Raw genomic sequence first — 26661 nt, 5'->3', positions numbered from 1 at the left:
AGGGAGGTATCATCTGTAGCTCATTAGTGGTTCGGGGAGGGGGGAAAGGAGGGGATACACACACCTACAGAGTGCGTGCGCGCGCGAGGGAGAGAGAGAGAGAGAGAGAGAGAGAGATTAAATATGGCAAACTGTTGACGGCTGCTGAATCTAAGTATGTGGGTGTTCACTTTACTATTTATTCAACCGGTTTGCATGTTGGACATTTTCAAAATAAAAGACTACAGGGGAAAAACATGTCTCTGTGAGGGACACAGAGATGGCCATCCAGATCCCTCTGCCAGTAAACCGATGCCCCAGATGTTGGAAGTTGGGGTCAGCAGCAGACACCTTCAGCTCCCCTCCCCTCCAGGGGCTGCCTGGGTTGCACAGCTGCCCAACCCAAGGTCATGCCCTTGCTAGGGCAGGGGTATATGAAGGAGGCTTGGCCATTCCTGCTGTCCACAGAAATAATCAATAAACCAACCTATAAGAGGAATAGAAGAGTTTTATTTGAGGCAAACTGAGGATTAGAGCCCAGGAGACGCTGATTCAAGAAGCGATTAAGGGCTTCCCTGGTGGCGCAGTGGTTGAGAGTCCGCCTGCCGATGTAGGGGACGCGGGTTCGTGCCCCGGTCTGGGAAGATCCCACATGCTGCGGAGCGGCTGGGCCCGTGAGCCATGGCCACTGGGCCTGCGCGTCCGGAGCCTGTGCTCCGCAACGGTGGAGGCCACAACAGTGAGAGGCCCGCGTACCGCAAAAAAAAAAAAAAAGAAGCGATTAAAACTATAAAATGGGAGAAGCTTCTAAAGGCAAAACCCCCCAAAATGAGAAAAGTTGTTTGTTAAGAACTGAAATTGCAGTTGGCAAGAAGTAAGAGCGCTTGTTAAGCAAGGATTGGTTGGGGTCCAACATGGTTGCATAGTTACAAGAGGAGACCTCGAGCCTTTCAAGGTTACAGCGGGCAGCCAGCAGCTATTGTTCTGAGAACAGCTGGTGGTGTCCTTGAGGCTGACACAGTCCAGAAAATTCAGGTTCTCAGTGATGTAGGAACAGGCCTGAAACCATGTCCACAAAGGCCACCCAGATCCATTTCAAATGCCTGAACCATAGTCACTCCCTTTTGATTTTTAAACGCATTCTTTTCTTGAATGGTTAAAGCAGATGTACAGCGCACGTTTGATGGGCCACAAACAGGCTGTTTTGGTGAGCCTGGAGTTCAGGGTGAAACGCGTACAAGCCGGAATGACTCCCTCACACCTTGACCTGTGAACATTTCTCTTGTCACTGCCCAGGGGACAACTCTGAGGGGCTGTCTTATTAGGGGGCTTCCCCACGTGGTTGACCTAAGCTGCTGCTCGCATCTCCACGCAGCTTCTCTCTCCACCCAGCCCTGCACACTGTGAGCGCACCCTAAACTCCACCTCCCGGTCCCTTCCTGGGGAAGGCCTGGGGTGGCCTCCTAGCGGCGGGCTCTCCCCGACACCCCTGAATAAAGCTGCTGCCCACACACCCTGTTTTGATCTTCTCCACACCACTTGCCACCATCTGACACCCTATTTGCCTGCCCGATTGTTTCTTGATTACGCACCACCACTACCGCGCGTGCGCCCCAAGAGCAGGGATTTTGGTCTGTTTTGTGGGTTGTTGTGGACCCGGCAATCTGTACACCACAGGCTCAGCGTGGGCTGCGCGCCTTTGAAGCCCCATTGGCAGAAGAGGAAACTGAGGCTGGGGATCTAAGCCGCTTGCCCACCACCACCGGTGGGGACGAACCCCCCCCCTCCCCAGCCCCCAGCCTGGGCGGGGCTCCCCGGCCCTTAGGGAGGCTGTGCGCGGGACTGGTCCTCAGCTGTCAATCTCGCGCCCAGCGGCTGCAGAATGGAGCGCGCGGTGGCCCGGAGTCAGCCCAGGGGGTGGGGCGAGGCGCCGCGGCCAATCGCGGGGCGCGACAGCGCCGGGCCTCACAGGGCCCGTCTCCGATTGGTCATCTGCCATTACGCCACATCTTGGGACGACCGGCCTGGAGCGCGCGAGTAGGAGCGGGTGGGGAGCCGGGCGCGGAGACTGGCGCTCAGGTAAGCGGGCCAGCTGCGCAAGTGTGAGACGCGCGCAGGGGAGCGGGGGGCGAGCAGGTCCGGGGGCGTGCGCAGGTCAGGGGTGGGATGGGTGCGCGCAGGAGCGTGGAGGGGGGCTAGTGCTCTGGCGAGGAGGAGATGCGTGCTCAGGTGGGCAGGGGTGCGTGCGTGCAGGTGAGCAGAGGCCGGAGATCTAGGGGCGCAGGTTGGCCACCCGAAGACGGCCTTTCGGAGATGCTCCGTCCCCCGGTGGTCGGGAGATCCCGGAGGAGCCGGGGCGGAGCCAGGTGGGTGCTTCCTGCGCCGGGTGGGCCGGTTCCTTCCTCGGGTGCCCCGCGTGAGCGGATGCAGTTTTCTGTTGAGGAAACGCGGATAATTTGTCTTTGCTCACCGAGAAGGTGGGAGCAGGTAGCAGGAGACTCTGAATTGCTTTACTAGGAATAGATTAATGGGGGGGGGGGGGGGGGGGGGTCGATGCACGGCGGGCAGGGCAGGGAGTGCTCACAAAAGACCAAACGCTCCCTCTTTTCTTTTCCAGCTTTCCCGACTAACTTAAATAATGATGTATTGCCTCTTTCTTGGACATTTTATAATTTTATGAAAAAGGGTTTTAAGGGTAGGGATTGCTCTGGTGAGATTCCCGACAAAAGGTAAAGAAAGGAGACAGGAAAGTTGGAAATGAGGAATCGTGTTTATCAAAAATGGTGTGTGAGACCTGTTATTTACTGGGTGTTTCCTGAGTGTCCGGCACTGGGCTGGGTGCTTTGACCTTAATTCTCAGAACAACCTGTGTACTTGGCATCGCCCTCATCTTACAGATGAGGAGACTGAGGCTCCCGAGAGGTGAAGTGACGTGTAGAGTCGTGTACTTAGCGGCAGAGCCGGGGTTCAAACCCAGAGATACCGGCTACATGACTTTGGTTTGGGGGGAAGAGCCCCGTCGGCAATGCCTGCATTTAGTAGGGGGGTGGGGGTGGGGATGAGAAGCTGAGAAGCTTGGGGTTTGCAGAGGCCAGGTGGTGGTTGAGCAGCCCCAGGCACCTTGAAGGTCCCCAGGAAGGCGGCAGGAACAGGCCTGAGGAGGATGGAGTTACCCCACCTGCAGGACACTCGCCACTCAAAAACCAGGACGGTTTGCCAGGCAGAAACAACCATGCACAATTAATTCTTGGAAAACTTCCCACAAAATCCTTTTATGTAACTACTGCTGCTAAAAAAAAAAAGTGGCAGATTTATGCAGCAGATCTACCTATTTATGTAGAAGATCTACCTAGTAGAAAGCTGCTAAGATCAGAGAAAGTGAAGAAGCAAACTTACAACAGAATTTAGAGGTAAACGAATTTTGGGGGAGAAAAAGGAGGGAGGGTGGGTGTGTATCGTGTGACAAGTAGCTCGTGAGACAATCCGGAGAATACACAGCAAAATTCAGTGACCCCAGGGGCTGGATTGAGGGGATTTGTTGTCTGACTTTCAAACTTCTGTTGCAGCGATGGTGTTACAGTGAGTGTATATTTTGCAACTTTCAAAAAACAGAAACCCTGTACCTGCAGTCAAAGCTGCAGTTTACCCTTTCGAATCAGAGGTCATCGTTTCTGGAATTTCCTTCCAGGGCTCACATGTATTTCTGGAGGCCTCAGAAGCGCCCCAGGAGCGGGTTGCCATGCCCCAGCCAGGACCTCAACCCTCCCCAGAGAAGCCAGGCCAGAGCTGTCCAGTGCCGAGAGCAGCCTCTGCATTTGTCAATTGGGGCTTGTGAATTGCATGCGCCAGTTGAGGGAGTGACCATCGGCAGAGGGCTGGGGGGGGGGGATGCAAAAAAGCTGCAGGTAAACCCAAGAATGACCCCCGAAATCACTCCCCTATGCCTTGAGAGCAGATGACCTCCCTGACCCCGGAGAGAGCCACAGATGTTCCCAGAATTGTGCTCTAAGAACTCCAAGAGCTGTACCAACAACTCATTTCATCGTTGTTAAATTATTTTATTATACAAGTGTCCACTAGACAAACTAGGAAAAGACGGGGCGGTGGGGGGGAAAGCCCACGTGGATGTCCCACACTACTGAGGGTTTGGGTATACGGCTTTTTGAATAGTTTTTTAGTGATAGACCGTCTTGCGGCTTGCCCTTGTGCTGTAACATACCAGGGAACTTTCTGCCACGTTAAGCTCATTCTTTTTAACAGTTGCTGAGTATTCCCCTGCACCGGTGTGTCAGTGTTTCTCTCACCTGTGGGTTTACACAGCCATCTGTGTGTGTCCCAGGATAAATTCGTACAAGTAAATGCTGGGTCAACCTGAAGGTCTACCTGGCCTCTGAAATTGTTCTCCCACCAGGAGAGCAGCTGCCCAACCCTCACCGGTTCTGAATTGTATCATTCCTTTAAGTCCAAGTTGGGGCATGTCTGTAATTTTCAGTGTCTACCACTCCTTGGACTAACAAATTTCCAAAACAGAACCCCTGCTGTTCCGATAACATTCCAACTAAATGTTTCTGTATGTATGTTAGGATAGTACCTGATGCAGGACTCAGAGAGGTTGGCTCTTGTCATCACTACTCTGAATTTTACTCCACAGTCTCCCAAGTGTGTCACAGAGGGTGGCGTGCACGCAGACCCAGCTCTATCCCTGTAGGTCTGTGCTAACAACTTGTTCCGCTTTCCTCGCCTCAACCCCCTCATCTGTAAAATGGGCCTAATGATGGCAACTCTCCAGGATTGGGGTGGGAATTCTATGAGCTGATGGGTGCTTGGAGCTTGGTAGATGCTCAGTAAATAGTCGTCACCTATGATAGGTTGTATCATCCAGGATCTCACGTTCTTTTAATACCCTGCGGCTTCCCCATCAGGAGTCAGAGCCTGCTTCCCCTCCCCTTGAAAGCTAGTGGGCTTGTGACTCAGTGTAGCCAGATGAATGTGCTGGGCTGACGCGGGGCAGAAAAGGCAGCTCGGGCACCCCCTCCCACTGCCTTGAGTCCGCCATGCTGGGAGGAAGCCCAAGCTAGCCCACACCGAGCGAGCACGTGATGAGCCGCCGCTCCGGGACACCCCAGGCCATAGCTACTTAGCCAGCCTTCCCAGGTTCCCAACCCACAGGAACAAAGGACGAAAGACCGTTTGTTTTGTTTTGACCGCACCCCTCAGCTTGTGGGATCTTAGTTCCCCGACTGGGGATTGAACCTGTGCCCTTGCAGTGAAAGCACGGAGTCCTAACCGCTGGACCGCCAGGGAAGTCCTGCTAGATTGTTGTTTTAAACCAGTACGTTGAGGAGTGATGAGCTGTGCAGTGGGTAACAGAACTCTCTGGGGTCGGGCCTTGCAGGTGCATCCCCCTTAGACCTCTGACAGGCCAAACGTCACCCCGATGCCCTGTGTGAGCCCCACTGAGCCTTCCTGAGGCCTGGGCGGTGCTGGTGGCGGTGTCGGCAGTAGCCGACTCTCTGGGGCGGACTCTGATGGGGCTTGGGTGGGGCTCTGAGCACTTGGCCCCGTGACCTCATTTACCCGACAGTAAGTTACTTTGCGGATGAGGAAACCAAGCCAGCAGAGAACTTGCAGCCTTGAGGGTGACATCTGGGCCTCCTGGGGGTTCACCATGCCATCCCGTCCCTGCCACGGTCCTGGGTCTCCGACGCGTCTCCAAATACCAAACCCTCGAGATGCCGAAAGAACTGCCACGGGGCTTAAGCCTTCTGTTGTGTGCACCCCGGGCTGTCGATGGTGATATTCTCAGCTATAGAACATTGGAGGCACTCACCTGGACTGCTTTGCTGTGAGGAGCCCACAGACGTCTCCCCCGCCGGGGCCATGTAGTGGCCAGACTGGCCCTTGAGGTTCTCACCATGATTGCAGGACGCCTTCAGCCAAAACCGTCATGGAACGTTGAGGAACGAGATTTATTGCTCACGGGTCCTGTGGGTACACGCAGCCAGATTGTAGGTAGAAAGAGGGTGCGGGTGTGGGGCTGGGCTCTGCCTTTATGAGGGCCTGAGGGCGGGGTGTCTAGGGCTTCACGGGGTCACTCTTTATTGGTGAATTTAAAGCATAGGAACAGGAATTAGGGTGTGGGAAGGGAGCAGCGCAGTCACTCGAGCTGTCAGTCACTAGGTTACCCCGGACTTCCTGAGTGAGGGCCCTTCGTGGCTTGGGGGACGCCTTGGTCCTTATCTGGTGGTTCTGCTGGTGGCTATGTGTTTATTCAAGGTGGATGGCTTTTGAAATGGACGCTTACTGTCAGGCACTCACACTACATCATCCCAAACCCTCAGGAGAAACATCCCTTTATCTTTGGCCTGTGGAACTCAAAATCCGGCCCAGGGAGCTGACCAGGGTGCCCCCCGGCATTTCCCTGGCTCCTTCCCGGGTGTGGACACGAAACCTCCTTTATCCAGCTTTAACAACAAGCGCAGAACCTCGTGTGTGTGTGTGGGGGGGGGGGGGGGGGCTTTGATGCCCCAAGACACTCAGGAAGGTCCCAGGTCCAGTGCGTCTGCTGAGAACCAGCCTCCGAGCCCAGATTACTGTCAGCGGTGCCCTGTATTCTTGGGAGCTCACTGGCTCCTAGAACGTGCGGTGGGAACGTGCAGGCTCTAGCGGGGCGTGATCCGGGTCACTGGCACAAATGGCTTGTAGAAACGGTTCAGAGGCACGTGCGCTGCCTGGCGTGAGTCTGCAAAGAAGCCAGCTTCGGCTCGTTGCTGTTCACCAGCTCTGTGTCTGCCGTGTTAAGGCTCATCTGCAAGACAACTCCTCCCTGAAGCCCTCCATCCAGCTCTGCCCGTTGTTGATCAGTGCTTACTCTTCGGCAGACGGCGTGGGTGCCAGGCAGAGAAGCTGCGTGATGAGATTGCCTTCTCCTGGGGGATCCCCACCCGTGGGGGCCTCTTGTGCTTTAGAACCCCTAGGCGCTGAGCTTGCGCCTTTCACTTGGTCCCAGCGGCGGGCCTCGAGAAAATACCATCTGGGTCCTTATCTCCCTTTGTTCCCCTGAGTCTCTTCGTGTCCCCTGCAGGACTTTGTTCAGCGGGTTGAAAAGGATCAAGCGGGCCTTGTGGAGCGTGGGAATCTAGCGACTTGAAAGGGGGCAGTTCGAGAAGGAAAACCTGCGTTCTGCCATGAAACCGCTTGGTAAGAGGTTGGAGGTAAGCCCATCTCAGCACTGCTGCTCCTGGGCAAAGGCAGGGACTTTTCAGCTTTGGAGAAGTAGAGGCAGCTTGTCCCTCAGCTCCTGGTATCAATTCTCGTCTGACTCTTAGCAAAACAATAAATTACATCCAGAATGCCACCCTGTGCCCTATTTTCAGCCATCTCCTGCCAAGGATGTTACTTACACCTTTATTAAAAATTCAGTGCTTATGACAGAGGGGTGAATGAACGCTATTATAAGCTCAGAATAATTATCTGGGCTTGTTTTAATCCCTAGAAGATACGCTTCTTCCTTTCGGCTTTCCACATTTCGTTCTCAGCCTGTACATTTCTGGCCCTTTTGCAACTTTCCAGCACGTTAGATCAGAGTAGCTGCTATGTACCAGGCTCGGTGTTCTGTGTTTTGGGGCTGTAAAGATGGGTGGTCCCCGCCTATAAAGAACTCTTCAGCCTGCCTTGAACATCGCAGATGCTCCACAAACTAACCTGTGTAAATTAACTTATGTGGCTGCAGTTTTCATTACTGAAAAATTGTAAATGAATACACAGTTGTATTAAAGTAATTCATGTTCCCATTTAGAATAAAATCAGTGTTAAGAGGCTTATATATAAAGTGAACAGTTCCGTGACTCATCTCATAGCCTCACTTCCCAGAAGAGAATACTTTTCATTCCCTTAGCTACTTTTGTGTGGTTTTCACCTGCTTCTCTCTAAACCATTTCCTTTCAGCGCTCCCAGCTTTACACGTTTCCTTCTATACATCTAGTAGTCAGTCAGTCATCAGAGTTTACATGGTTCTGGCAAAGTTATTATTATTTGCTGTTAAGCTAAGTAATGTACTATCATATGGTTTGGGTGTTTTTCCCCCTTTGTATGGCTTTTTAATCTTTCTGGAGTCAATGGTCGCCTCCCTTTTTCCATACACTCAGGTTTCTGTGTATCTATCACTAATTTTTTTCCTGCATGTTTTAACAGAGCCATCGTACATATCAATGATTGTTCTACACACTCGAACACAACAAAATGTGTCATTTCCTTTCCTCCTCACCCCTGTAGCCGTTCGTCTTGTGCCGGTGTGGACCGGTTACTGTCTGGTCCACTGCACAGCCGTTCTCTTGGGACTTCCTCTTGTCCTTTCACTGGGCATTTCTTTAGCAGCTTTCTTGGATCCTGTGTCTTCTCTGAATAATAGTTAACCTGGGAATAGAACTGTAGGTTGAAATAAGTTTCCGTCAGAATTTTGAGTTTTCCACCCTTGTTTTCTAGAATCCAGCCTGCTGCTGGCGTGACTCTTCATCCTGGATTTTTTCTGAAAGCTTTTAAGATCATCTTTTTTTTAATGCCTGATATTTGGAACCTTGACAATTGTGAACTTGTTCTAGACGTGGAGACGTCACTGCTTCCCCCATATTATGACCACTGGTTGGCTTGTATGTTGGTACAAGATGAGTGGCTATGGGTGGGAGAGAGGAATGGAAATGATAAATTGTGTTGGGAGTATGTAGAAAAATTATTAATATATATGATAGCTCTGTTAGAGCATTCAGAAAAAAAAGTTAGTGATAGATGCATGGGAACCTTAGAAAATGGAAAAAGGGAGGCAACCATTAACTCCAGGAAAAATAAAAAGTCATATACTGAGGAGGGGACATTTTATAGGAGACCTGAATGAGGAGACCTTCTAAGCTGAAAGTAGCGGGTGTCATGAACAAGATAAACCACATTTAAGGATTGATAGGGAAATCTAGAAAAATGGTACAGATGAACCGGTTTGCAAGGCAGCAGTAGAGGCACAGATGTAGAGAACAAACGTACAGACACTAAGGGGGGAAAGTGGCAGGGGTGGTGGGGGTAGTGGTGGTGGTGTGATGAACTGGGAGATTGGGATTCACACGTATACACTAATATGTATAAAGTAGATAACTAATAAGAACCTGCTTATAACAGATAAATAAATAAAATTTTAAAAAAAAGGATTGGTAGAGACCTCCTTGTGCCTGGAGCAGAGGGTATGAAGGGAGAGTGGGGAAGAGGGGAGGAAGGAGCACATTGTGGGAGGGTTCTGAGCCACGGGTGTCTGGGTTCACGTAGTAAGAAGGATGTTCTGCTGTCGTTGGAAAATGAATGGAGACAGGCAAGAGCAGAAGTAGGGCCATGTGGGAGGTTATTGCGGGTTCCAGGAGTGAGTCTAAGATGCACTGATCTCTTCCCTGCCTGGAATCTCCCATCTAGGACAAGATAAAGAATAGGTGAATGAAGGAGGCCAGCCCTGTGGGGCCTGTGAACAGTGGGAGGTGCAGTGTCCGTTTGTCACGGGACGATCTGAGCGCAGTGTCTCCTTCCCTCAGGGCCCAATGGCTGCAAAGTCACAGTCCAACGATCCCAAAACCAAGAGTCCTGGCAGCGTCAGCAAGGCCGCGACCCACGGGCAGTGGGGCCGTGCCTGGTAAGGCTCTCACCCATCTTCCCAGCTAGAAAGTAAAGTGGAATCTCAGTGAGAGGTTGCCAGCCTTTGGGATTTCATGAACCTATTTAAAAAATTCTTTTTATCAGCAAGACTATCATTAGTAGCAGTTTCCCCTTTTAGAGAGTGAGGAATTACAAGAAGAAGAAACTAAAAACTGATTCCAAGGACAGCTGGTGCCCTTGTACCGCCCTCACTGTGCAGCGCATGGGGGTCATGGTTGTCGAGCCATAGAGTGCTGGGGACTTGGTGAATGTCCCCCATGGCCCAGAACGGGAAGCCTCTGGCCACCTGGGTTGTGAAAGGCCTTCTGCCTTTCGTGCCCTGGGCCCTGGGCTTTCTGGGGGTGCCCACGGGTCTGTCGGCCTTCAGACTGCTTACAGTGGAGCATGCAGGTGGGGTGCCTTCCCCAGGCAGTGGGGGCCTTTGCGCTGCAAGCTGACAGCCTTCTCTTGGGAAGCGCTGGCGGGTTTGCACGTGGAGCAGAGCATCCCGTGCGTCGGGTCGGAGGGTCGGGAGGGCGCCACGTGACCTCCTACTGTCCGTCCGCCCCACAGGGAGGTGGACTGGTTTTCCCTGGCAAGCGTCACCTTCCTGCTGCTGTTTGCACCCTTCATCGTGTACTATTTCATCATGGCCTGCGACCAGTACAGCTGCTCCCTGACGGCCCCCTTGGTGGACATCGCCACCGGGCAGGCTCGACTCTCAGACATCTGGGCCAAGACGCCACCTGTGACGATGAAAGCGGCCCAGATCTACGTGGCATGGGTCACGTTCCAGGTCAGCCCTCCCGGCCGCCGGCCACCATGGGCGGGGCTCCGCCTCTGCAGAGCGTCCCCTCCTGCCGGGACAGTCCTGGCCCCTTGTCAGGGGTGGAGTCCTGGCTCACACTGGCGTCCTCATTCCCGGGACCCAGCAGGGAATCACCTGCAGCCCGAGGGACTTAGCTCTGTCTTCAGATCAAGGGCACCTGGTGGCATTTCAGTGTCTGACTCGCTTTCCGCGGAGCCTCCTCAAGGTTCAGGGCTGTGCCCAGCCCTGCGGGGACCTGCCGAGCAGGAAGCAGGACCCCGTGGCAAAGCGTGAGGGCGTGGCCCACCAGGGAAGCCCCACGCACAATGGGGAGCTTATCCTAAAGGGCCGCTCTCAGTCTCAGCAAAGCCAAGGCTGTGTCCCCAGCAGGTGGTTGCACAGACCTGTCCAAGGACAGCCTTGGCTCTGCTGTGACCCCACTGGCCTCCCAACCAGAAGGAGTTCATCAGAAGGCTGTCTGCACCATGAACTTGGTGAGCAGGTGGTGTTTTATTATCTGAACCCAGGAGGTTTCCAGGGAAACGGTGCTGTGAGATGCCACCGCCTCCCCGCCCTGGGGTTTCCTGTTCTAAAGGAAGACTTTGACCACTACTAGCTGTTTCTCCCCACATTCCCAGCTTTCGAGCTTCAGATTCCCTCTCATTTCAGGTCTCTTGGTCCCTTTGGGTAAAAAGTGATTCAGAGCAGCGAGAGGCACAGTAGCCTAAAGGCAGGAACAGCCCACGTGTCCATCGACAGTTATGGACACACACGATGTGATCCATCCACGTGGTGGCATGGTGTTCTGCTGTAAAAAGGAATGAAGGTCTGACACAGGCTACAGCGTGGACGGACCTTCAGAACACGATGCTCAGTGAAAGAAATTAGCAACAAAGGGATACATCCTGTCTGATTCTGTTTATGTGAAAAGTCCAGGATGGGCAAATGCATAGGGACAGAGAGTGGGTTAGTGGTTGTCAGGGGCTGGTGGGCGGGGGCCGAGGGGAGTGGCTGCTTGTGGGTGTGGGGTTCCCTTTGGAGGGGGTGAAACTGTTCTCTAATTAGACATTGGGGAGGGCTGCACGAGCTTGGGAGCGCACTGAACACTTTCGGCGAACACTTTCAAAGGGCGAGTCGTCCAGAATGTGAACTAGTGGGTTCTCCCGAGGGGAGTGGCCGAGTCCCGTGGGGAGGCGGCTTGGGCGCTCTGAGTAGTGATGAGTCTCCTGTTCAGGGCCCCCTTCAAAGCCCGCAGTCAGCCTGCAGCCAGAGCTCCCGGCGCTATAGACTCTCCTGGAAGAAATACCTGGCTATGAGTAGGCTCGCTCCCCTTCCTTCGGCGCCTCCCCGTTTAGCATCTCAGTCAACAAAGCAAGGCTGTGCCGAGGCACAGCGGCCCCCGGCTCACAGGGGATTCAGCGGACACTCTCTGTGTCTCAGGTGCTTCTGTACGTGCTGCTTCCTGACTTCTGCCACAAGTTTCTGCCGGGCTACGTGGGGGGCGTTCAGGAGGGCGCCATGACTCCTGCAGGTGAGCTGGGCCCCGCCCCTGCTGCCCACCTGTGGCAGCTCTGCCCTCCCTTCATCTCACGGGGCCTCCCCCCAGCCCCGCCCCCGCGCAGCTGCCATCCCAAAGGCTGCCCCCGGACAAAGTAAAAACTTTGCTTGGGAATTTCCACACCCCGGGACCGCCCCAGATTCGAGGTGGGAAGTCACCTTCTCAGTCGGAACGGAATGCGCCCTGCCCCACGCTGGCTGTGTAGCCGGGCTCATGGAGCTTCTCCCCGGCGGCGACGCTTCGAGTCCCCCAGGGGCACCTGGTGGGACGGGGCTTTTGTTAAGGGGTCCTTGGGGCTGCCTGGCCCGTTCATTCCCCGCAGTCACTGAGACCCCACCCCAGCACACAGAGAGCACCTGGCCCCTCAGGGAGGCTGCTGGGTCCCCCGCCAGGTACCCTAGGGGACGCTCGTCCGCTTCTGCTGTAGCTCAGCCCCAGCCTCCGGCAAACTGCAGGCTGGTGACTCAGCCTCTGGCTGGTTCCAGACGTTCTGCACCCTCTCACCCTTCCAGGAACTCGGCAAGCAGGAGCGGTTAGTCCCCAGCTCACAGCGTGAGGTGTGCCGCAGGCATTTTGACCCTAGGGGCCCGAATGGCAGCAGCAGCTGACTGGCTGTCAAGCCTGGGGTCTGGGGACCCCGGCAGCTGAGGCCCAGAAAGGCGGCGCAGGGCCGGAGCCAGGAGCTGTTGCAGCTGGGGGAACGCCTCCAATCTTCCCTCTTCCCTCCGCAGGAATCGTCAACAAGTATGAGATCAACGGCCTGCAAGCCTGGCTCATCACGCATCTCCTCTGGTTTCTTAATTCCTACCTCCTCGCCTGCTTCTCTCCCACCATCATCTTTGACAACTGGATCCCGCTGCTCTGGTGTGCCAACATTCTGGGCTACGCCGTCTCCACCTTCGCCATGATCAAGGGCTACTTCTTCCCCACCGATGCCCGAGACTGGTACGTCCTCAGCGGCCGGTCGAGCCCAAGATGGAGAGCAGGTGCCTTTTTCTGTTACCTTGGGCTGGGAGGTTGCAGAGCCCTGAGGATTGAGAATCCTTGAAGGAGGAGCTTAAGGGAACCTGATGGACTCTGGGAAGCATCCTTTCCAAATGTCTGGGTGGCTTCTCCTGCCTTAGGGAGGATGCAGTTGAAGACGGCCGAGTCCATCTCTGGTGGCCGAGCTGTGTCGTGTAGGGCTGTCAGGGAGCAGGGGGGTGGAAAAGGCATATTCTGGTTGGGTGGCAAAGACAGTCCATCACCTCTTTTTCTGGAACGTCAGTGTGGCCTGAAACAGTCTTAGTGAGGAGTCCTGTTTTCTCAGTGGCTTTAATGTAAGAACTTCCCAGGGAGAGCCTTGCTGATGGGTGTCCATTCTCATGGGGCCCTGGGTTGGGTAGTTATCAACCATGCATCCATCTCTCCTTCATCTCTCCATCTATCCAGTTCTTCGTCCATTCATCCACCCACCCATCCACCCATCTGTCCATCCATCCACCCATCCAACTCATCCATCCATCCACCTACCCATGCACCCATCCACCCATCCATTCATCCCTCCATCTCCCCATCCAACCACCTACCCATTCCCCATCCCTTCCTCCACCCCTCCCTCCCTCCCTCCCTTCCTGTCTCCCTGTATCCAGCCATTCACCCACGCACCCATTCATCCAGCCCATTCATCCATCCATCCACTTATCCCCCCATCCCTCCCTCCCCACCTCCTTCCATCCGTCCATTCCTCAAGAGATGTTTGTTGGGTTCCTCCTGTAGACAGGTGTAGGCAGTGGGGCTTTAGGTGTAAACAAGATTCTTATTCTCGGGGTGCTCACATTTTAGTTTGGGGGTCCAAATGAAAATAAAGTATGTTTCCTTTGACTGTTACACCTAAACTCTTAGGAAATGTGTTTGGTTGGTGGGACTTTGAGCTTGTGTGAGTTTTTTATCAAATAGTGAGGCTGGTCTTCTAGGACTCACGGAGGTCGTTTTCTCTGCTTTATAGTCACATCCCCTATTGTAGACTTTGGATATTTGGCTTCTTTCTACTTACCCTACCTGAGGGAAATGGACACGAAAATATGTTTCTCTGACTAGCACAGAGATCCCTGTGTATGTACAGCAAGTTATACTTAATGAAGGTCTCCACACGGGTTACTATGGCTGATTCTCTGATCGCTCCTGGAGAGGGCTATAGGTCAGGTAACCAAGGTAACGAAACATTCAACTTGCCCAGCAAGGGATGGGTGTGGGCCCTGGAGCCAGGCGCCCGGCTCTGAGCAGCACGCTTTCTTCCACATCTACCTCGGCATCACGTATAACTCCACTTGCCCACGGGAGACCCGAATGCCCTGTGAGTCTTTCAGAATAAAATCTCTGTCCAGTCGAGCCAGTTGGGCAGCTCACCTGTGCTGTGCCTCCAGGGAGCCTGGAGTGGGGAGGGAGGACCCTGGGCGCTGGCCCAAGGGAGGTGCACAGATACAATCGCCCCACCTTCCCTGGAACAGAGCAAGCAACTCAAGGGCCAGAGGTGAACGTGGAGTGAAGCTCTGAGTCTGCGGGGAGGGCGGGAGGCTGACGCGACCTCTGCCTGCCGCATCCCCGCAGTTCACGGCAGGTCTCCCCCCAGGTCGTCTCTCTTGGGCCTGCCGTACCCAGGCTGGGCTGGGCACCTGTGTCCGTGCCAGCCGCGTAGGCCACTTGTGAGATGCGCTCGTGGACGACACGCATCTGTTCTTTGTATTTTAAAGCAAATTCACAGGCAATTTCCTTTACAACTACATGATGGGCGTTGAGTTTAACCCCCGAATCGGGGAGTGGTTTGACTTCAAGCTCTTCTTCAATGGACGCCCCGGGATCGTCGCCTGGACCCTCATCAACCTGTCCTTCGCAGCCAAGCAGCAGGAGCTCCACGGCCACGTGACCAACTCCATGGTCTTGGTCAACGTCCTGCAGGTAGCCTCTCTGTGGCCCAGGGGCGTGGGAGCTCTGACACCCGGTGGGCGCTGGGGAAGCCTGAAAGCCAGATGGTTTTCAAAAGACCGTAATCTGCCGCCTTTACGTGGGGGTCGGCCCCCCTCCCATGTGTCTCTGGTCAGTACACGGCCGCTCCTGTGTTGCAGGCCATCTATGTGCTGGACTTCTTTTGGAACGAAACCTGGTACCTGAAAACCATTGACATCTGCCACGACCACTTTGGGTGGTACCTGGGCTGGGGGGACTGCGTCTGGCTGCCGTACCTCTACACGTTGCAGGTGAGAAGCAGGGGCAGGGAGCCCCCTGTGACGCATGCCCAGCACAGCAGCACACTGAGCTGTAAGGTCCCCGGGCACCCCCAGCGCTGCCCTCGGAGCAGACACGTGCCGAGCCTTGTTGTCACCCAAGTGTGTGTTTTTTTGGGGGGTGTGGGGTGGCGCCAGAACCTGGAGAAGGGAGGCTGCTCCCCTGTTTTAGGAAGAAGAGAAGGCTTAGTGTACGAGTCAGCACAGGCCACTGTAACAAATGCCACGGACCAGGCGGCTTAAACAACAGGGTTCATTGTCTCCCCGTCTGGAGGCTGGAATCCGAGACCCAGGTGTGGGCAGGGCTGGTCCTCCTGAGGCCTCTCTCCTCGGCGTGTAGACGGCCGTCTCCTCCCTGTGTCCTCACAGGATCGTCCCTCTGTGTGTGTCTGTGTCCTGACCTCCTCTTATAAGAACACCAGTCCTGTGGGATCAGGACCCACCCTAGTGGCCACATTTTACCTTCCTCACCTCTTGAAAGAAAGACAGGCAACTCCAAAGACAGTCACATTCTGGGATGCTGGGTGTCAGGACTGGGGGACACAGCTCAGCCCATAGACTGAGAGAAGAAGATGATACGGAGTAAACTTTGGGTCAAAAGTAATGCTTTGGGGGATCTGGGTGGATGGAGGTGGGTATTTGTATTCATGTGTGTTCAAATCTCAAGGCTGAAAGGATGAGAGGCCTTCTTTCCTTCCGTCATTTGCATTTAAGCTTTGAGTATGTACACGCAAGAGTGGAGGAGATGCAGGGGGCCCTGCGCTCTCGGAGCTCACAGCTGGGAGGGAAAGTTCCTGACACAGGCAGTCCAGTGCGGGGAGGGAGAGCTGGACAGGAAGTGGGGTGCTGACCCCTGAGAGAGGGCCAAGGAGGAGCCCCCAGCCAGCAGGTGGGGGTCAGAGCCAGGCTGAGAGTAGAATGATGAGTCTGAGGGTAAGAACATTCCAGAAAGGCGGAGTGGGGAATACATCAGGGTGGGGGGGAGGGCCGAGGGGGACATTTAAGGCACAAGACAGTTCAGCGTGGCTGGGACACAGGACGTGGGGGTGGCAGGAAGCCTTGCCCAGTTGGAGGCTGGAGGATCAGAGGCCAGCACCGGGTGGGAGGCCTACAAGAGGGGAGTGTTCCAGGCGAGAAGAGGATGCTGGGGGTTGGGGGGCACAGGCTCCGGGAAGAGTTCCCACGAGTAATGAATCAGGCCGGGTCCCCAGGAGAGCCTCAGCACACGCTGCAGAGCCGAGGGTAGAAAGCCTGACTGGGGAGCCTGAGGGACCTGGGTTTGCACCTCTGTAGGGCTGCCAGCCGCGGGAGGGGGCCTTGAACTCGTCCCTGAGCATCTCTGAAAAAGTAGGGCGGACATCACCTCTGTTAGGGCTGGGCATCCGCGTTCCTGCACCCGCCGTGTTCTGAGGCTGCTGGGGAATAGGGGAGAGGCCTCATCGTGAACCCCCCCCGCACCCCTCCCAGCTCACAGAGGACAGCCCTGCTTTCCTCTGCATGGCACGCGGGCTCCTGTGTAGGGTGGCTGCTTCAGAGGCCTGGCCAGATGCCCACCTGCCCGTTCTGTGAGCAGGTATGAAGAGGTGTGGCGGTGGGGAAAGAGCAGGTTCTAGGGCACTTGAGTGGTTAGCGGTGGCCTGCCTTAAACAGGACGTGCAGGAGTGGAGAGGACCAATGCTAACAGACCTTGTCGGCTGGCCCGGATGTGCGCGGGCAGGTGGTGAGTGGTTGCAGCCAGTCCTGCAGGCGATGATGACGGGGCCCGTGGTACCTGGCTGACTACCCTGTGCAGCAGCGTGAAACAGGATCACTGGGAGAGGAGGAAAATCACAGCAGAGTGAGCAGGCCTGAGGGGAGAGAGCCCTGGGCTGGGGGCCACAAGTTCTGGACTCTGGTCCCCACGCTGGATCCTCTGGACGGACCCTCTGGACTCATTCCTCTGCTTAGCTGGTTGCAGGCTCACTGGTTCCCTGATTTTGTGAACACCATTTTCCAAGCACGCAAAGCATTAGCAGTAGCTCACACACACACACACACACACACACACACACACACACACACACGTGTATGTGTGTTTATTTGATTATGTGACTCTGGTGCGTTCAAGTGCAGAATCTTCAGGGCAGCCAGCAGGCTGGAGGTCCAGGGAAGAGTTGGTACTGCAGCTGGGTCTGCAGGCCGTCCGCTGGTGGAATTCGCTCTTATTCCAGGGATTCTTTCATTCTTAGGGCCTTCCGCCGATTAGACGAGGCCCACCTGCATTGCGGAGGGTGGTCCGCTTCATTCAGTCTAATTGGAAACATTAATCCCATCTAAAACATACCTTCGCGGGGCTTGCCTGGTGGCGCAGTGGTTGGGAGTCTGCCTGCCGATGCAGGGGATGCGGGTTCGTGCCCCGGTCCGGGAGGATCCCACATGCCGCGGAGCGGCTGGGCCCGTGAGCCGTGGCCGCTGAGCCTGCGCGTCCAGAGCCTGTGCTCCGCAACGGGAGAGGCCACAGCGGTGAGAGGCCCGCGTACCGCAAAAAAAACAAAAAACAAAAAACCTTCGTAACAACTAACGTTTGACCAAGTGTCTGGGTCCCGTGGCCTAGCCAATGTGACACATTAAATTAACCATCACAATATTATATTCAAATAATGCTTGTAATATTGTTATATAATATGTATACTATATATGATACACATGTGTATGTATGTACGTGTAGATAGACAGATAGATAGGAAGGCAGCTAGGTGGGTAGGTAGGTGGACGTGCAGATTTGCATAGTTACCTGTCTGATCCCACGGCAACCCTCCGGGGCGGGTGCTTCTATTTACAGGAGAGGAAACCGAGGCAGGGCACGGGGGCAGCCGGTCAGGTGCGCAGCAGGGCTTTGAACCCAGGCCGTGCTCCCGAGCCTGCTGTCCCGCTCAGCCCGCTGACCTCTCCCGCTCGCCCTGCAGGGTCTGTACCTGGTGTACCACCCCGTGCAGCTGCCCACCCGCTACTCCCTGGGCGTCCTGCTGCTGGGCCTGCTGGGCTACTACATCTTCCGGATGGCCAACCATCAGAAGGACCTTTTCCGCCGCACGGACGGGCGCTGCCTGATCTGGGGCAGGAAGCCCAGGGTCATCGAGTGCTCCTTCACGTCGGCCGACGAGCAGAAGCACCACAGCAAGCTGCTGGTGTCCGGCTTCTGGGGCGTGGCCCGCCACTTCAACTACACCGGCGACCTGATGGGCAGCCTGGCGTACTGCCTGGCCTGCGGCGGCGGCCACCTCCTGCCCTACTTCTACATCATCTACATGGCCATCCTGCTTACCCACCGCTGCCTGCGGGACGAGCACCGCTGCGCTAACAAGTACGGCCGCGACTGGGAGCGCTACACGGCCGCCGTGCCTTACCGCCTGCTGCCCGGAATCTTCTAAAGGGCCGCCCCGGGAGGAGCCCCCAGCGGGGCAGGGAGGAGAGCTGGAGTCAGGTCCGCTGGGGCAGCAGGATCTCTGCGCCGCACTCCAGGAGCCTCTGCGTCCTCACCTGTAAGATGCAAACAGCCCGGCACTTGTCCTGAGTGGAATTCCGGGGGCTTACCCCGACTGCCTTCTCGCCAGCAGAAGTGACCAGCTTTCTCCGTGCAGTGTCCCCAGGGTGGGAGGATGACCTGGCTGGCTCGCAGATGACGCTGTTTCTTCTCTGGGGTCTGAGCCGCCCGCTGCCCAGACAGCAGGAGTCCGACACTGAACGGGATGTCTTCCAGCCCCCGTGGTCAGTCCTGCCCTTACTCTTGCTAAATAAAGTAGAAGTGGACACGTAAGCTGTGGCAGTTATCAATTGACGGCCTCTCAGCCCCAGGTGCAGCCCTGCATCACCTGCTCTGCGGTAGTGAGCTGTGCCCTTCAGACTTCTCTCCTTCGCCCGTGCACCTCGTTACATTTGTCTGTAGAGGGCGCTAAGGGATGCAGCATGAGTAGGGGCATCTTCTGGTTCTGGCTCTTGTACAGACTTGGCTCAGGCAACCCAGAGAACTTGGCCACACCATCCGGGGGCCTCACCCAAGCCTTCCCCAAGGAGACCTGAACCCCAGCCTCGGGGACGGGACACCCTTCACGTGTTTTCTTACCTTGGGCACACTCCTTGACCCGTAGGTATTCTGGTTTTTTTTTTTTTTTAATTTACTTACTTATCTTTGGCTGTGTTGGGTCTTCATTGCTGCGCGCAGGCTTTCTCTAGTTGCGGCGAGTGGGGGCTACTCTTCATTGCAGTGCACGGGCTTCTCACCGCAGTGGCTTCTCTTGTTGCGGAGCACGGGTTCTAGGCGCACGGGCTTCAGTAGTGGTGGCTTGTGGGCTCTAGAGCGCAGGCTCGGTAGTTGTGGCGCACGGGCTTAGTTGCTCCGTGACACGTGGGATCTTCCCGGACCAGGGCTCAAACCCATGTCCCCTGCATTGGCAGGTGGACTCTTAACGACTGCGCCACCAGGGAAGTCCCCACAGGTATTCTCGACAGCTCTCTTTAGACGTTATGCCCTAGTCGAGTTAATAATTCTTTATTCAGGTGTATCTGGGACGTATTGCAGGTTTGGTTCCAGACCTCCCCAATAAAGCGATTATCACAATAAAGCGAATCACACAAGTGTTTTGGCTTCCCAGCGCGGAGAAAAGTTGGGTTTACACGATTCTGTACTCTTCTAAGTATGAAATAGCATTGTCTTAAAAGACAGTGTATACACCTTGATTCTAAAAAGCTTTATTGCTAAAAAATGCCAAAACGGTGACCATGGTAACATCCCAGGTCACTGATCACAGATCACCGTTAACAAACAGAAAGAAAAGTTTGAAGTACTGCCAGAAATGCCAGGATGTGACACAGAGACGCAAAGTGAGCAAATGCTATTGGAAAAGTGGCACCGGTAGACTTGCTGGATGCAGGGTCACCAGAAACCTTCAGTCTGTAAAAAGCGTGATTATCTGCGAAGCACGACGAAGTAGATGTGCCTGTTTTAAACTTTCCCTGTTCAGACTTCTTTGTGGTTTGTCTCCCAGTGGGGCCTGGACATAGACAAGGGCTCGATTTCTGGTGTGTAGAGGCGATGCCCGGGGAACTTTGGGTCAGATGCTTGGGTCCTGCCTCAGAGCTTTGGGTACCGATCACGGGATTCAGGGGAGGGCTCCACACTTTCCCCACCGTTGGCCCTCTGTTGGGGCCACTCTTGTGCTGGGTGTGAGAATCCATTCCGTTTGCCAAAGGAAGAAATTCCAGTCTGGCCGCCTGCCCCCCACAAGAGAGCGGAGAAGCCACAAAGATGGCGGTGCTAGGCTTGCTTCACACCTGGAGGAACCGAGGACTGGAGTGTGCTGGGGGCCCCGCTCCCTAGGCAGGGAGGGCCAGTGCAGGGCAATGCCTCCCCTGCTCAGTCTACAGCTGGTTGAGCAAAGACAGGCGGCCTCCTGAACAGCCAGGAGGGGATCGGAGCTTGGGGCCCACCTGGGCCGACTTAAGAGCCGTGATTTTCCAATGCTGGTGCCCCACCCCTGCCCGTGGAGCTCATGGGCCAAAGGGGGTCCCAGGTGTTTGTATTGTCACCAGCCACACAAGTGGTTTGAGTACCAAGGCCGGAGCAGTGAACTCCCACGGGATGGCGCTGAGTACGGTGGGCCCCGCCGTTTCCTCCCAGTCACGGTGTGAATTCGTTTTAAGGAGGCTGGAGGGTGGTGGCTGTGAGCGCAGACCCTGGCTTCCCTATTCAACAGCTGTGTGACCACGGCCAGGCAATTTCCCTCTCTGTGCTTTGTTGTCCTTGTTTGAAAACTAAGGGCGATGATTGTCTTCTTGCCTTGTGTGAGGTTCCTCAGCCAGATTTCCTGGGACAGCTCTGGGTTTGAACCTTGGATCTGCCCCTCAGTTTGCCAAGTTTCGTTCGCGTGTTAGCGTCTTGGAGCTGGGCTGCGCTTTGACCTGTTTTGTTCCGCGTGCTCAGCTAACACAGTGAGGCAGGGCGCCCCGTGCCATAGGGTAGGTTTATCTGCCCTCCCTCACCTCCTCTGCATGTGGATGAAACCCGGTGCCCCCTCTCCGGGCAAGCACTGGGGAGCCCGGAGCTCCACCTTTGTGCATGGTGAGGTTGGCGTAGGTGGTGGGGGGAAAGGATGGTCCACACCGGAGATGCGCTGCCCACGGCGATGGGCTTGGCTTCACTGCTATCTTCAGGGAGAGCTATCCCAGGAGGGACAGAGGCCTCGGGGTGTTCCTCCAGTTCTTGGCGCTCTCCTACCTGGATGTGGGTGTTGTTTCGATCATGAGAAGGCAGGCCAGGCAGTGGCCCAGCCAGGTTCTCTGGGTGAGAGGCTGAGTTGAATACAATGAGCAAAATCAAGATGTAAGTCCACCCCGCACGCTTCCTTTCTAGAAGGGGCAGGTCGTTCTCACACTGCACAGCCACACTCTGCCCCTCACCAGACTCAGATCTCCACATCTACTGGGAAAGATGTCGAAAGCATGCCCTGGAGTGTCACGTGGGCAGACGTGATTAGGAGGCAGGGACGGGACGGCTTCAGTGGGCGCCAGAAATTCAGGGCCCCACGTGTGGCTGTCCACCGGTGACCCACACACAGACCTGCTCATGCTGCCAGTTCCTTGTCCTGGGAATACAGGCAGGCCTTGGAGATTGGTGTAGGGCCAGCTCACTCACCTGGACAAACAGGGATGTGAAGAGAGCTCTCGGTGAGAGGCAGGTAACCAGGGAAGCTCACCTGGTTAGGGTCTTAAAGCCTTCTCAAAACTTCACGGATCAGCAACTCCCACGTCTCCCCCAGAAGTTGCTCTCAGGTGATGGCAAGTCCAGACCCGCACGTGGAATTATCCCTCTCTCACCCAACCGGCCTGTACTCCTGCAGGCTCTCCTGCAGAAGGCATCCGGCATCCGACCACTCCCTACCGTCTCTGTGCTGAGCCTGTCCCAGCCCCGCCCTGTCTCGACAGCAAGAGGAGCCCCAGCACTGGTTTCGTGGCCTCTGGCCTCTCGGCCCCAGCCTGTTCTTAGCACAGCACAACAGTCAGACTTGTCCTGTTAAGGTGTGAGAGTCAGAGCATGTCACCGCTCTGCTCGGAACTCCTCAAGGCCTCCTGTCACTCACAATAAACATCAACGTCATTTCCAGAACCTAAGGTTTGCCTCGCTCCTTCTCCCACATTTGCCCAGCGACAGCCATGCCGGCCGCCTCGCTGGCCCTCCAAGGCCCCAGGACTCTTCCACCGCAGGGCTTTTGCACAGGCTGTTTCCTTTGCCTGGAACACTCTTCCCCTTGGCATCCGTCTGGTCCCTCAACAACCTCCTAGCGTGGCTTAAATATCACCTTCACAGGGAAGCCTTCCTCACACACGCATCCCAGGACTCTGCTTGGCTTTTCTTCATAGACCCTACTCTCCAGTTACAGATTATAAGTTACCAATTTATCTTGCTCATCTGTCTCCCCCCCAAGAACACAAGATCAGTGAGGGTAAATTTCTGATTATTTTGTTCCCAGATGTATCCGCAGCCCCAGAACGCCGTCTGCCCCGTGTCAGCAGCTGACTCTTCCAGCTTCTACTGTGCACCCACCACCGCTGTGAGAACCTTACATATACTCTCTGACCCTCACAATAACCCAGCTACTAAATACTATCGTCATCACCCCCATTTTATAGGTGGTGAAACCGAGGCACAGATGGACCGTGGGACCTGCCCAGGGTTCCATGCTGATACGTTGCGGAGCTGGACCTCAAACTCCCTCTGGCGCCAGAGTCTGTGCTCATTACCACCTCCCCTAGAGCTTCATCTCCTCTTGCTCTACTTGTTAAATAACTAGAAAGCCTGTGTCTTGAAGCAGGGCCGGGCCAGAGGCAAGCTTTCCACCAGTGCTTTCAAGGACTTTGGGTTGCGACCCACTCATGGGTCATCAAGTCATCCCCAGGGTTATGTATTATCTGTCGCCACGTTATGAGTGACCCCTAAACTGAGTGGCTTAAACCAACAATAAACATCATCTCATGCAGTTTCTGAGGTTTAGGCACCCAGAGGCGGCTTAGCCGGGGGTCCTGGCTCAGCGTCTCTCGTGGTGTTGCAGGCAAGGCGTTGGCTAAGGCGGCATCACCCGAAGGCTCGGCCGAGGCTGGAGGACTTTCTCCCAAGGCAGCTCCTCATGTATTTGGCAACTGGTGCCGGCTGTTGGCTGGAGGCCTCAGCTGCTCACCACGTGGGCCTCTCCACAGGCTGCTGGAACATCCACACAACACGGCGGCCCCCACGGTGGGTGATCCCAGACACACGACGTCCTTCATGCCGAACCTCGCAAGTCCTGCTCCCCCACTTCTGAGCTATTCCATTGGTTACACAAGTCAGCACCTTTCAACACGGGAGGGGGCTACACAGGGGCTACCAACAGCCAGGGGTGCATCTCAGAGGCTGCCTGCCATAGGTTACTTGACAATAAAGGAACTTGCAAAAGTCCCTGGAGAGGGGTGCCTCACAGACGGTGGCATGTCTGATGGGTGGCAGAGTTCCACTTAGAGGCAAGAGCGTGGGCCTCGTCCGCTTCCCCAGGCTGCACCTTCCCACTGAGGTCCAGGGCTCCTCGTGGTGTGTAGCTCCTGCCTGGCTCTGCTTTCTGGCCCAGCACCTAGGTTGTTCTCAACACCCGTTGCTTGATGAACTTGATGCAAAGACGAGGATGAGAATATGGCAGGTTCAGCTAAGAACATGGGAGGCTGGGGACTTCACTGGTGGTCTAGTGGTGAAGAACCTGCCTTGCAATGCAGGGGACACAGGTTCCATTCCTGGTCAAGGAACTATGATCCCGCATGCTGCGGGGCGACTAAGCCTGCGTGCCACACCTACTGAGCTTGCGCGCCTCAACTAGAGCCCGTGTGCCGCAAACCACAGAGCCTACGTGCTCTGGAACCCGCGCGCCACAATCGCTGAGATTGTCCTCAATTCTTTTCATTCTTTTTTCTTTATTCTGCTCTGCAGTCGTTATTTCCACTATTTTATCTTCCAGATCACTTATTCATTTTTTCTGCCTCAGTTATTCTGCTATTGATTTCTTCTAGAGAATTTTTAATTTCATTTATTGTGTTGTTCATCATTGTTTGTTTGCTCTTTAGTTCTTCTAGTTCCTTGTTAAATGTCTCTGTAGTTTCCCCATTCTATTTCCAAGAGTTTGGATCATCTTTACTATCATTACTCTGAATTCTTTTTCAGGTAGACTGCCTATTTCTTTTTCATTTGTTTGGTCTGGTGGGTTTTTACTTTGCTCCTTCATCTGCTATGTATTTCTCTGTCTTCTCATTTTGCTTAACTTACTGTGTTTGTGGTCTCCATTTCACAGGCTGCAGGTTCATAGCTCCCGTTGTTTTTTGGTGTCTGCTCCCAGTGGGTAAGGTTGGTTCAGTGGGTTGTGTAGGATTCCTGGTGGAGGGGACTGGTGCCTGTATTCTGGTGGATGAGACTGGATCTTGTCTTTCTGGTGGGCAGGACCACGTCCATTCGTGTGTTTTGGGGTGTCTCTGAACTTAGTATGATTTTAGGCAGCCTCTCTGTTAATGGGTGGGGTTGCGTTCCTGTCTTGCTAGTTGTTTGGCCTAGGGTGTCCAGCACTGTAGCTTGCTGGTCGTTGAGTGGAGCTGGGTTTTAGCCTTGAGATGGAGTTCTCTGGGAGAGCTTTCACTGTTTGATATTACATGGAGCCTGGAGGTCTCTTGTGGACCAATGTCCTGAACTTGGCTCTCCCACCTCAGAGGCTCAGGCCTGACACCCGGCCGGAGCACCAAGACACTGTCAGCCACACGGCTCAGAAGAAAAGGGAGAAAAAGAAAGAAAAATAAATAAATGAATAAAATAAAGTTATTAAAATAGAAAAAAATTATTAAAAATAAAAAAGTAATTAAAAAAAAAAGAAAGAGAGAAAGAAAGAAGAGAGCAAACAAACCAAAAACCAAATCCTCCAATGCTAACAAGCGCTAAAAACTATACTAAAAAAACCCAAAAAACAAAACACAAAAGATGGACAGTCAGAACCCTAGGACAAATGGCAAAAGCAAAGCTATACAGACAAAATCACACAAAGAAACACATACACATACACACTAACAAGAGGAGAAAAAGGAAAAAATATATATATATATATCTACATATATTAAAAAAGAAGGAAGACAGCAACCAAATGAATAAACAAATCTACCAATGATAATAAGCTCTAAATACTAAACTAAGATAAACATAAAACCAGAAACAAATTAGATGCAGAAAGCAAACCCCAAGTGTACAGTTGCTCCCAAAGTCCACCCCCTCAATTTTGGGATGATTTGTTGTCTGTTCAGGTATTCCACAGATGCAGGTACATCAAGTTGATTGTGGAGCTTTAATCCGCTGCTCCTGAGGCTGCTGGGAGAGATTTCCCTTTCTCTTCTCTGTTCGCACAGCTCCCGGGGTTCAGCTTTGTATCGGCCCCGCCTCTGCATGTAGGTCACCTGAGGGCGTCTTTTGGGAAGCCTGAGGTCTTCTGCCAGCGTTCAGTAGGTGTTCTGTAGGAGTTGTTCCACACGTAGATGTAGTTTGGACGTATTTGTGGGGAGGAGGGTGATCTCCACGTCTTACTCTTCCACCGTTTGAAGGCACAAACAGGCCATTATCAATAAAAAAATTTTAAATTAAGAATTAATAAATGCAGACTTTTGGGTCAGATGAATACCCAAATGGAGAAAAATGAATCTTGACTCCAGCTCACATCATACAAAACAAAACAAAACTGAGATGTAAAAGGTAAACCAATAAAATCTTCTTTAAAAATAAAAGAGAATCATCTTGGTTAGGCAAAGATTTCTTAAAAAGGACAGTGAAACAATAAGGTCCTACTGTATAGCATAAGGAACTATATTCAATATCCTGTGATAAACCATAATGGAAAAGAATATAAAAAGGAATGCATATATATGTATAACTGAACCACTTTGCTGTACAGCAGAAATTATACGACATTGTAAATCAACTATACTTCAATAAAATAAATTTTTAAAAAATATAGAAATAGGAAAAAAAAGGACAGTGAAGCACTAACCACAAAAAAAGAAAAGAAACTGGATTTCAGTGAAATTAAGAGCTTCTTTTAATATTACTCAGCCATAAAAAGAAACGAAATTGTGTTATTTGTAGCGAGGTGGATGGACCTAGAGTCTGTCATACAGAGTGAAATAAGTCAGAAAGAGAAAAACAAATACCGTATGCTAACACATATATATGGAATCTAAAAAAAAAAAGGTCATGAAGAACCTATGGGCAAGACAGGAATAAAGACACAGACCTACTAGAGAACGGACTTGAGGACACGGGGAGGGGGAAGGGTAAGCTGTGACAAAGTGAGAGAGAGGCATGG

General features: G+C 53.8%; 1 protein-coding gene across 4 annotated transcripts; it reads left to right on the top strand.

The window, feature by feature from the left end:
• The first annotated feature begins 1960 nt into the window (after positions 1 to 1960).
• Positions 1961 to 24063, top strand: DHCR7 (7-dehydrocholesterol reductase). Of its 4 annotated transcripts, none has more exons than XM_027089876.1 (9): positions 1961 to 2058; positions 7064 to 7193; positions 9546 to 9643; positions 10219 to 10441; positions 11894 to 11984; positions 12743 to 12956; positions 14744 to 14948; positions 15116 to 15247; positions 22780 to 24063. In XM_027089876.1, the coding sequence occupies exons 2-9, from the start codon at positions 7167 to 7169 to the stop codon at positions 23098 to 23100; spliced, it is 1311 nt and encodes a 436-aa protein (XP_026945677.1). In that variant the 5' UTR covers positions 1961 to 2058; positions 7064 to 7166; the 3' UTR covers positions 23101 to 24063. The 4 variants fall into 4 exon arrangements, with proteins under 4 accessions (XP_026945677.1, XP_026945676.1, XP_026945674.1 ...); XM_027089875.1 differs by lacking the exon at positions 22780 to 24063 and adding an exon at positions 18220 to 19447 and having other exon boundaries at positions 7064 to 7179; XM_027089873.1 differs by lacking the exon at positions 22780 to 24063 and adding an exon at positions 18220 to 19447.
• Positions 24064 to 26661: the final 2598 nt, after the last annotated feature.

The sequence above is a fragment of the Aethalodelphis obliquidens genome, unplaced genomic scaffold (genome assembly GCF_003676395.1).
Source record: "Aethalodelphis obliquidens isolate GAN/ISIS:26980383/991018 unplaced genomic scaffold, ASM367639v1 scaffold69, whole genome shotgun sequence".
In the NCBI taxonomy this organism is placed as follows: Eukaryota; Metazoa; Chordata; class Mammalia; order Artiodactyla; family Delphinidae; genus Aethalodelphis; species Aethalodelphis obliquidens.
Note: the sequence above shows the minus strand (reverse complement) of the source record. Positions and strands in the feature narration are given on the sequence as shown.

Coding starts and splice junctions, on each gene's coding strand:
- DHCR7 (XM_027089873.1), top strand. CDS start 7,167: ATGAAACCGCTTGGTAAGAGGTTGGAG. Junction 12,957..14,743: donor CCCACCGATGCCCGAGACTG/GTACGTCCTCAG, acceptor TGTATTTTAAAG/CAAATTCACAGGCAATTTCC. Junction 14,949..15,115: donor TCTTGGTCAACGTCCTGCAG/GTAGCCTCTCTG, acceptor CCTGTGTTGCAG/GCCATCTATGTGCTGGACTT.